At 44.8% G+C, this 11,159-nt stretch overlaps 1 protein-coding gene across 4 annotated transcripts in view; it reads right to left on the bottom strand.

Moving 5' to 3' along the window:
• Nucleotides 1–1,616: 1,616 nt before the first annotated feature.
• The window catches only part of IL31RA (interleukin 31 receptor A), a 68,173-nt gene continuing 58,630 nt past the window's right edge, over nt 1,617–11,159 (bottom strand). For 3 of the 4 annotated variants that reach the window (XM_086361773.1, XM_086361774.1, XM_086361772.1), the window contains 5 exons: nt 10,423–10,569; nt 8,396–8,536; nt 5,683–5,776; nt 3,999–4,080; nt 1,617–2,680 (listed from right to left, as the gene is read on the bottom strand). In XM_086361773.1, the coding sequence (XP_086217899.1) occupies nt 2,234–2,680; nt 3,999–4,080; nt 5,683–5,776; nt 8,396–8,536; nt 10,423–10,569 (911 nt within the window). In that variant the 3' untranslated portion in view covers nt 1,617–2,233. The remainder of the gene's footprint in view (nt 2,681–3,998; nt 4,081–5,682; nt 5,777–8,395; nt 8,537–10,422; nt 10,570–11,159) is intronic. The other variant, XM_086361775.1, reaches the window with a different exon arrangement.

The following is an 11,159-nucleotide window of genomic DNA, read 5'->3' as shown; positions in this document are numbered from 1 at the left end:
TCTCTTATGTCTCCTGCATTGGCATGCAGATTCTTTACCCGTATTGCCACCTGGGAAGCTCCAGGGCATGGTATTTGCCAGCTATTCATCAGAAGCTTCAGGTGTTAACGAATGGTTAAGGGAGGGAGAGCAAGGGTAATGGCTTCATCCCTGAAACCCACTTCGATTTGTGACCTTTTCTCTCTCCTCACCATCAAACTCTTGGACTTTAGGTTCAAAAGGGTGTGAGAAAAAGACTAGAGGGACTCACTGGCACTCCCTGCCCCTCAGCTGGAGGCAGCAGAGGGTTTTTCAGAAGAGAGAGGAATGTGGGGTACCAGGCTAGGGCCTCCTGTGAGCCCAGAGATCAGAGGTGGGTGGAAAGGGCCAGTCTGGGGTTCTGGGAGACAGGGAGTTCACAGGAGTGCCCACATAACAACAGGGTTGGGGAGGGAGGCGTCAGGGCAGAGAGCGCCCACCACAGCCGAGAATCCTTTCATTTGGTCCCTTTCTGCTCCCGGACCATAGGCTCCCAGCGCCTGCCCCAGGCATCCTTTATTCCTAGATTTGTCAGTGGTCACTGTTCTCTGAACCAGGACTGAGGAATTTGGGGGTGCTGTAGACACTGGAGACTTAATGAGGAGGCAGCTTTGGGAAAGCATCCTTGCCTGTGCCCATGATAAGGACGCAGTGATTAGAGGAAAGTGGCAAGGGATAGGGAAGAGGGCACGTCCCTGCCTGGGGTCAGGCAGCAGACCTCACATTCCCCTGAAAATCTGCTGGCACTCAGAGCCAGTCCCAGGATGGACGGGGCATTGAAATCCCAGGTGAGCCCGAGCTCCAAACCCGAGGCAACTCAAAATCTCTAACTTGGGGTGGTTCCTTCTAAAGGTCAGGGGCTGGCACTGGAAATTAATCTTGGTTATAGGAAAGTAAAGCAATGTTTTTGCACACCTGAGTCAGTGGCTTGTGAAGTCTGTGACACTGCTTGTGGAGCACAAGCACAGACTTCTCACTCTTGGAGAAAATACCATCAACCTTTCTATCTGGCAAATGCTGGGCTCACCAGGCCCCACTGCCCCCACCTCACCAGGCTCTCAGCAACCTCCCGCAATGGCCAGACGAGCCATCGCCAACACCAGCAAGCCACTGTGTGCAGGGTGTGAGCCCAGGGCCAGCCGCAAGTTCCCAGGGGTCTGCCATCAGCCCTTGGGCTAGAGGTTCCAGTCAAGGTTGTGGGCTCCCGGCTTTGCCGGGTGAAGGCAGAGGAGCCCGGTGTGGGAGCAGCATGGTTACTAAGCATTCCACGTGCCCAGGCCCTGCCTGGCTGCGTCTGGGGAGGCCTTTGCAGGATGTGTTCCGTAAGCATTCCTGGGCTCCGGGCCAGCATGAGGGACCAGAGTCCCTGTCAAAAAGCCACTTCCATCTACAGTGCCTTTCAACTCCCAGGCTTGGGTACAGACAGAGGGGCAGCAGGGGCCCCTGGAAACTGTTGGCGGGCTGGGCTATGACCTGGACAGCGGGGCGGACCTGCTGGCCCAGGCGAGCGTCCCTTCCCCAGTGCCCTGCTGAGGCCCTCCCTTGTTCCTCCATCCCCCACTGCAGGCGTGGAGTGGACCAAGGGCAAGAGTCCTGGGTTGGTTGTTGCTGCAGACACTTAAGATTTAATGAGGGTAATGAAGCGTTTCAGGCACTTCATCTGGAAGGCCACCCCACTTGCTGCCTCTGTGTTGAAAGAGAGATTTAAAGCGACCTAAAGCGACGCCATGGCTGCCTCAGAGTGGAACCTAGAGCCGGGGAAGTCAAGGTGATGGGAGAGCCCCTCGCCTCCCAGCAGGTCACCCAAGTGCCAACTAAACAACAGTCTTCTGGCAACGGGGAAAGTCTCTCCTGGAGCTGTGAGGAGCAGCCCCAGCACAGGCCGTGCCCAAGGTCCAATTCCTCGGGAAGGCCACATATGTCTGCCTCCAGTGTCTACTGTCCCTCTAAGTCCATCTGCCAGGGGCCTCAGTGACAGCTTGTTAGCTGAACAACAACAACAACAAAATTGTTCTTCGTCTGCAGTGCTCAGGCTGATCAGCATCCTTTCTTCTCAAGCAAATTCCACATCTGTACCAACCAAGTTTGGGGGTGTGCAAGGCTTTCTCTAACACAAGCAGGATGGGACGATGCCAAGAAAGCTCTTGTAGCCATACCTTCCCCCTCTGTGTGTCACCCACACTGAGACACAGCGGGATTCAAGCCACAGCAGCTCTCAGACTTCTCTGTGGATTTGCTCTGGAAGTTTTTCAGACACGAGAAATTCTCTGGTTGTCACTGAATTTTTCAAGTATGGGTTTGGTGCTCCTTCCTCACAGAGATGGTCTGGCCCACAGCCCTGGGTGGGAGGGAGAAGCCGCTCTCTGGTTTCTGGGTAGATCCCCTCTAGCATCCCAGAGCTCAGGCACTGGGGCCCTCTGGGTGGAATCTCGGTTGAAACAGTGGGACAGTAAGGCCTGTTTGGGGAGGCCACGTACTCATTCTTTTCTCCTCCCAAGATATTTTCGCAACCCTTTCCAGGATTCTCAGCGGAAACCACTTCCAGAAAATTCTCAAAGTTCACCACCAGCTTGTCAATAAAGTCATTGGGTGAATAACATGGTTTTAGAATCCCGTCTTCTCTGTTCACAGAGTCGTCAAACTCCTTCAGATTTAGCTTACCCTGGGAAAATGAGAGAGACACGCCCCCAGTATTCATTTGGGGGCCACACATGATGTAGACAAAAGCTACTGGGCTTGGGACACCCAAAGCCCACCTCTGCACTGCTGCTGCTAAGTGGTCCCCTCCACGGGAGCTTGGCAAGAGTGGCCCATTTCCTGAGAAGAACACACTATATTCAAATAATTTCTTCTTCTAGGGAGCCCAAAGCTATTTTTCATATACTCATGGGTTCACAAAATCCCAGTGGAGATGGAGGCATCAAAATTAAAACTCTTACAGATGGAAAAACCACAATCATAAAGACAAATGACTTCCCCAATGTCACCAGAAAAATCAAAGATGGCTTCCTGGCAGGGGCAGGGTCGGACCTCTTTGCATTCCCAGAGCCTAGTTCAATGCCTGGCATATATTGAGTGATTAAGTGGGTGCTACAGATAATTCAAAAAACATTTTAGACATCAGACAATACTTCCTATGAATTAATTTACTCTCTTAATAACTTTTGATCAGTGGAAAATGAAATAGGATAATACATGAATGATGAGAGAAGAAAATAGAAATAACAAAAATTTAATTAAATAATAATATAATTTTAATGTCCATGTTAAGAAAAAAAGTCTTCTGAGTGGAAATAAGGGCTAATACTAAAAATTCCTGCATCAAGGGATACTGAAAATAGTCCTTCAATAATAAGGATTTAAAGGTTATGCTTGATTGGGCTTATTTCTACTTAACCAAGAAATTAAACCTTAAAAATTTCAGAACAGTTTTCACTTTCAAAATGTATGTGAAAGGAAACTTTCTATTATGAATAACTCACGAGAATACCCATTGCCAACTTCTCCAATCTGAGAAGAACAATTTGACGCACCCTGCCCCAGCCTTTGGGTGGAAATTCACATAAGCAGTCCCCAGGTGGTTTCTGGATTAATTTGCTCTTGGCTGCTTTTTCAACAGCCTCCAACCTTATAGCTCAGCTCTCCTGCTTTCTAACTGGACAGTCAGGTCCTTAAAGGTAAGGCCAGTGTCTTTCTTCTATGGCATCCTTTATAGGACCAGTTCTATGCCCAGCAAACACCAGGTTCTATGAGCCTGGTGAAGCCCTTTCCTCTTGTCCAAAGATTGAGGTCAAAGTTGTTCCAGGAAGGCTGATTCCACTTGTCCTGCCAGCCATTCCCTGGGATGTTTAAACCTCGAGTTCCCCTTGTGTGAACCCTGTGCAAATCTCAGCCCAGGACTGCTCCCCACCCACATCATCCTGTCCACCTCCCATAACCAGCCTGCTCACAATCTCCTTAATAGAAACAGGAGCATTTACCTTGAAATCATCTCCACACCACGTGGCTATACTGCTTTCAGCAGGGTTGGGAACATCAGGCCAACATAGGTGCTTCAGTTTGCTAATAAGAGAGAAGATTTTAAAACAGGAAGTGAGTCCAAGAAGCATTTTACTTGTACTGCATGGCCAAGCCAAAAGAGTGTTAACCCGCCTTCCAGTGGAGGAGACGCAAGACCCAGGTTCAAGTTGGGAAGATCCCCTGGAGAAGGAAATGGCATCCCACATCAATATTCTTGCCTGGAAAATTCCATGGACAAAGCAGCCTAGTGGGCTACAGTCCATGGGGGTCACAAAGAATCAGACACGACTGAGCCCGCATACACACGTGGGGAACTGTGCGGCTCCCTATTGAATAATGGCAAGCTCACAGCCTCCTGAGGGAAACTGAGAAAACAAAATACTTTGTTGGGGGAGGGGGGTGAAACTGCAAGTCATTTGTGGGACGTGATGGAGGGAGACCTTTCCCCAGACTATTCCCCAAAGCTATTCTTTCCCACTCTCCTGCCACTGTGTCTCCACACCCTGGTCCTGGTGCAGGGAATCACACTATCACAGAGCCATTTGTTTGAGATTTATTCCCCAAGAAAGGTAACACTCTAAGTCTTATAAAAGATACCCATATTTTAGAGCAGTGATTCTCAAAGTGTGGTTCCCAACCAGCAGCATCGTCACCACCTGGGAGCTTTTAGGTATGCAAAATGTCCAAGAATTTGTGCTGAAGATTCAGTTACAATCCACAGGAACTGAGGTTGACTTAGTTTGACCATATCTAAGCACAGCTTGGGCTTCCCAGGTGAGGTCAGTGGTAAAGAACCCACCTGCCAATGCAGGAGTCATTAGAGATGTGGGTTCAATCCCTGGGCTGGGAAGATCCCCTGGAGGTGGGCATGGCAACCCACTCCAGTATTCTTACCTGGAGAATCCCATAGACAGTGGAGTCTGGCAGGCTATGGTCCCTAGTTAGGTCTCTAGGGTCACAAAGAGTCAGACACAACGGAAGTGACTTAGCACACATGCACACGTGAGCGCAGCTTGGCAGAGAAGGCTCACAATTGTGCAGTTCTGGAGAGAGAGGTCTACCAGGCAGGGAGCCCGTGACCCTCAGGGCAGAATGAGACCCCCCGGCAGAGAAAGCACAAGACCCTGAAGACAGGCTTCCTTCCCTACAGTGGCCAGAGCAGGCAGGACAAAGGGCCTTCAGCCAGCCCTCCAACACTGTGTAACTAGCAAGGACCAGTCTATGCTGGCCATGTGCTAGCCAGTGCCCCAACTCCCCACTCTACCTAGAAGAGAAGCTGGCCACCTGGAGACCCTTTGCTGCTGCCAGTGGTCCCCACTAGACACTGAGAGAGAGGATCTTCTCCCCAGCTCTAGTCTTAATTGCAGAACATAGCAGATAAAGCCTGTGAGGCAGCTGGCACTTCCCTGGCTTCAAAAAGTCCTAGGCCTGGTGCATGGGACTGTGGGGGGTGGAGGTCCTCTGCTCCAGTTAGAATTCCAATGTGCCACAGTGTAAGGCACAGGATAAATTCAGTAGCTATGTGAAAAACCAAAAAATGAATGAACATGCCTAAATGGCAGAGTGCCCTCTTCCACCCATTGTGCCTTCTACCCCATTTCCATCCCTGATTTTGAGGGCCCACATTGTTGTCTCCAAACTCACTTGGGTTTTTTGATGCCATATACCACCGTCAGGATGATGAGAATAAGAAGGCCCCCTCCAACCAGAGAAGTTACAAGAAAAATCTCAAAGACACCTTTGGGAAAAGGAGAACAAAAGTCAATAGTAGGCTGAGCTCCTTACTTTCTTGACAAAAATCAAAGATTAATATTTCCTTCTAGTAGTTTTATGCAGAGTACATCATGAGAAATGCTGGGCTGGAGGAAGCACAAGCTGGAATCAAGATTGCTGGGAGAAATATCAATAACCTCAGATATACAGATGACACCACCCTTATGGCAGAAAGTGAAGAAGAACTAAAGAGCCTCTTGATGAATGTGAAAGAGAAGAGTGAAAAAGTTGGCTTAAAGCTCAACATTCAGAAAACTAAGATCATGGCATCCAGTCCCATTACTTCATGACAAATAGATGGGGGAACAGGGGAAACAGTGGCTGACTTTATTTTTCTGGGCTTCAAAATCACTGCAGATAGTGATTGCAGCCATGAAATTAAAAGATGCTTACTCCTTGGAAGGAAAGTTATGACTAGACAGAATATTAAAAAGCAGAGACATTACTTTGCCAACAAAGGTTCGTCTAGTCAAGGCTATGGCTTTTCCAGTGGTCATGTATGGATGTGAGAGTTGAACTATAAAGAAAGCTGAGCACCAAAGAATTAATGCTTTTGAACTGTGGTGTTGGAGAAAACTCTTGAGAGTCCCTTGGACTGCAAGGAGATCCAACCAGTCCATCCTAAAGGAGATCAGTCCTGAGTGTTCATTGGTAGGACTGATTTTGAAGCTGAAACTCCAATACTTTGGCCTCCTGATGCGAAGAGCTGACTCATTGGAAAGACCCTGTTGCTGGGAAAGATTGAGGGCGGGAGGAGAAGGGGACGACAGAGGATGAGATGGTTGGATGGCATCACCAACTCAATGGACACGGGTTTGGGTTGACTCCGGGAGTTGGTGATGGACAGGGAGGCCTGGCGTGCTGTGATTCATGGGGTCGCAAAGAGTCAGACATGACTGAGCGACTGAATGGAACTGAAATGAACCAATAGTTTTAGCAACATATTCCTTGTCAATTTTCTTTCAATTTAATTCAAATTCATTTCATTTCTCCTCTCCATGAATAATACTGACAAATTATGTTCCCCAGGTTCATCCTCCAATTTCATTCATTTAATAAACATTTTATGAGCACTTATAATTTGGCAAACACTATTCTGAGTAATAAAATAAACAACAAGAAACACAGGAATCCCTACTCTCATGGAGTTTACATTCTGGTACAAGAATTCAGACAATAAATAATGTAAGATTATTTCAGATAAAATGGGTGTTTTTAAAATTATTTTTGTTATTAGAGAAAAACTAGGGTAAAGTAGGATAGGAGTTAGTACCTTTAGATAGGGTAGCAAAGGAAGGCTTTTGGGAGAAGTGAAATTTGAGGTAATGTGAATAATGAGAAGGAATGAGCCATGTTCATTTTGGGGAAAGCATTCCAGGCAGAAAAAAGAGCAGATTCAGGAGCATAAATGGGAACATAAATGGTAAGTGGTGGGAGGTGAGATCAGGAAGGGACAGATTAGGAAGGGTCCTAAAAGCTATAGGAAGGAGTTTGGATTAAGCAGGGCGTCTAGGATTTTAAACTCTGGCTGCTGTGTGGAAAACAGATGGTAGAGGATCAAAGATAGAAGCAGGGAGATCTATAAGAACCAAAGGTAAGAAACTTCTAGGCTCCAAGGTAGACTTTTGCCTTCAAGTTGACCCCTAGAGAAATTCCACCAGATAATGCAATTTGTGCCTACTGTTGTAAAAATATAACATGATTTTTAAAAATTTTAAAGAGCAATATCAAAAAAGAAGTCCCTAAAGACAATGTTTCAGTCAATAAAAAACGAACGTGTTTTCTGTGTAGAAACACATACTGTACCCACATTTTCTAGAACCATAAACTGCTTTTCTTCTCTTGGAAACATGATAAATAAGGGACTTCCAAGAATACTTAGACTATTTCTAGCTTTTATTGAAATTTTGCAATATTCCTTCACTTTTAAGTTTCATTTGTAAGAACAGTGTTAGTATATCCTTACAATCAAACCTGTCATTCAAAGACTTGGAAAAATTAACCTGTTTCTCTCATCTTCCTTCCTTCTTTCTCCTTCATCTCCCTTCTCAGCCCATCTTCTTTCCCTCTTGAATAGCCCCACAAGCATCATATGAATCATATTATATTTTACATTATTGTTGTATTTATTACAATTTTCTTTCTCCCATTTTTAATATAAAATCTGATTACTAGAACATATTATGCACTTTCTTACTCAAAAGACTCCACAAATGTGACATTAAGTGGGTCAATGGTGCAAGGTTTTTCCTTGTTTGACACACAGGGATTGACTGTGAACTGGGGACAGTCTTCAGGTGGGGCTGGTTTGAAGTGTCAGTAAAGTTGGCATTAACTTGATCCCTCCTCTCTATGAAGATCTGGGGCCACCCCTGAGGAAGAAGCAAAACGAACCATCTTTCCAAATTCAGCTCTCCCTCCCATCACTCATATGCTTTCCTGGAAGGCCAGTGAGTCAGAGAACAAATGGTTCTTCTTACATCGCCCTTTCACTTGGCTTCCTCCTGCCCCTGGCAAACACCATCTGTGACTGGCCTAAAGGAAATACCAAGGAGATATTCCCAGGGACTAAAGGAGTACTCACTAATTGACAATGTCTTGAAGTTTATCCCGGTGCCATTAATTCCCCCAGCACTGGTGCTGGCCATGACCTGAACAGTGTAAGAGGTCTTTCGTGTCAGGGACTCCAGGTCATACTGCAGGATGCTGGAGTTGACTGTCTTGGCTAAAGGAAAAATACAGAAGTCAAACACCACAGCCAAACCCAAGTGAAAACTGTGCTTTATTGGAGCTCAAATAAGAGCACTGGAACCTGTGCTTCCAAGCTTGGTGATCTCACAGTCCTATCTCTCTATCCATTAAAATTAGCTTATTAAGATGGATCAAAGACCTAAATATAAGAGTTAAAACCATAAAATGCTTAGAAAACCACATAGGGTAGATCTATATGGACTTGAATATGACAAAGACTTCTTAAATATGATACCAGCACAGAAGCAGCAGAAAGATTAAACTGGACTTCATCAAAATTAAAAGTTTTTGTGCATCAAAAGACACTATCAAGAGAGTGAAAAACTCACAGAATGGGAAAAAATATTTGCAAATCATACATTTGATAAGGAATTTGTATCCAGAATGTTTAAAAAAAAAAAAAAAAAACCCTAACAACTCAACAACTGAAAGACAAACAGCCCAATTTAAAAATGAGCAAAGAGATTCAAAGACTTTTTCTAAAGAAGATATACAAATGGCCAAAAACACATATCAAAGATGCTCCACATCGTTAGTTATTACGGAAGTGCAAATCAAAGCCACAGTGATATGGCTGGTTCATGTTGACATTTGACAGAAACCAACACAATGTTGTAAAGCGATTATCCTTCAGTTAAACATAAATACATTTTTTAAAAACCACATTGAGATAGCATTTCATACCCACTAGGACAGCGACACTTTTTAAAAATGGAAAATAACAAGTGTTGATAAGGATGTAGAGAAATTAGAACTCTAATTTATTGCTGGTGGAAATGTAAATTGGTGTAGCTGCTATGGAAAACAGTTTGATGGCTTCTCGGTAAGTTAACTTAGAATTCCCAAATGACCCAGCAATTCTAATCCTAGTATATACCCCCAAAGAACTAAAAGCAGAGATTCAAACAGATATTTATACACCAATGTTCACGGCAGCATTAATCACAGTGGCTAAAATGTTTTATCAACTGATGAATGGATTACAAAAAAATGTTTCTTGATATAATAAAATATTATTCAGCCATAAAAAGGAATGAGGTGCTAATACATGCTACAACATTGATGAACTTTAAACACATTATGCCAAGTGAGAGAAGCCAGGCAAAAAAAAAAAAAAAGTCACATATTGTATGATTCTGTTTATATGAAGTATCCAGAATAGGTAAACCCATAGAAACAGAAAGGAGTTTTCTGGTTGCCACGGACTGTGGGAAAAGGGTAAGGAAGTGACTAATTGATGGGTATGCGGTTTCTGTTTGGAGTGGAAATAAGTAGTGTTATGGTTACAACATTATGGATGCTTAATATTTAGTGCCACTAAATTGTATACTTTCACATGTTTGAAGTGGTAAAATTTACATTATATGTATTTTACCATAACAGCAAAAAAAATTAGCCTAAACAAAAACCCAGGCCTAGCCCACAATTGAGGACGTCAGGCAATATTGTAGATGCAAGAAAAGGCAGTGGACGGTAGGAGCCATTGTAAAGGGTCCTTCACTGAAGCAAATGCCACCAAACAGGGTCTGTCCCCTCTAGCCTTTATCTAGGCATGTCCCATTCTGGAGGAAAGGTCAAGAAGCTCCCTGGAGGCCCACTGTTCACAGCCTGACGGGCACAAATGGTATCAGTTTCTCTGGTGCCTACAGGACTCTCAGGTACAGTCATTTCAATCTCATTTGACTCTTAAAAACTCAAGAGATGGACACCCTTGACTCTGTTTTCAGAGAATCTCAAGGAAGTTAAGTGATTCCTGCAAAATGGAAGGGCACCCACCACAGGATCTACCCCGATAGCAGGTCTACCGCAGCATCCATCTGGGGCTCAGGGTTCTTTCAGCTTGACTATAAGCTCACTTACAGAATTCCTTTCCATCTTCAGCTTGGTAAAATATGGTGTAATTGTTGATGAAACCATTTCTGTGACGCTTGGGAATCTCCTTCCATGTAATTGTGACTGTCCTCACACCAATGTTCTCCACCTTCGTCTCGGGACCTTCTGATGGAACTTTATAGGACGGGGAGACAAATGAATACCGAATCACACCCCAGCAGGTCCTTCCCCTACGAAGTCTCTGCCCAGTCCTCAAACTGTAATCAGTGCTGGGGGTGGGAGGCGGGGCAGAGTAGGGAAATGATGAATCAACTTGTCTTGAGAAAACTGTTGTCTGGAATCATACCTCTCAAACAGGAAGAGAAGCAGAGTCAAAGACCAGAGAAAGAGTACTTGCTCATAGACCTCTCACTAATTTGGCACCCAGCTCTCTCATCCATACGTGTAATAGCTATTATCAAACAGTTGAAGATTATGCCTCCGTGAGCTATCTTTGAGTGATAGGATATATTTCCTAAGGTTGAATCTGGAAGATGTTAACTTCCAAAAAGGTAGAAGTAAAGTCTGAGTGGTTCACCAATAAAACCTTTGCTTATTGCTATACAATCAACTATAATTTTTTAGCATCTCCAAGTTACAGTTAACTCTTAGGGTCCCTAGCTTGGTCTTTTCTGGTTATAGAGCTGTTAGTGCTGTTTCTTTGTGACTTTGGGCAAGTTGGTTCACCTCTCTGAACCTTGCTTTTGTGAGATGAGGGACCTGAA

Source organism: Bos grunniens, chromosome 20 (genome assembly GCF_055505025.1).
Source record: "Bos grunniens cultivar Pamir isolate PY7600 chromosome 20, Bosgru_T2T1.0, whole genome shotgun sequence".
Lineage (NCBI taxonomy): Eukaryota > Metazoa > Chordata > Mammalia > Artiodactyla > Bovidae > Bos > Bos grunniens.
The sequence above is the reverse complement of the archived record's forward strand: the minus strand, read 5'-3'. Positions and strand labels throughout refer to the sequence as shown.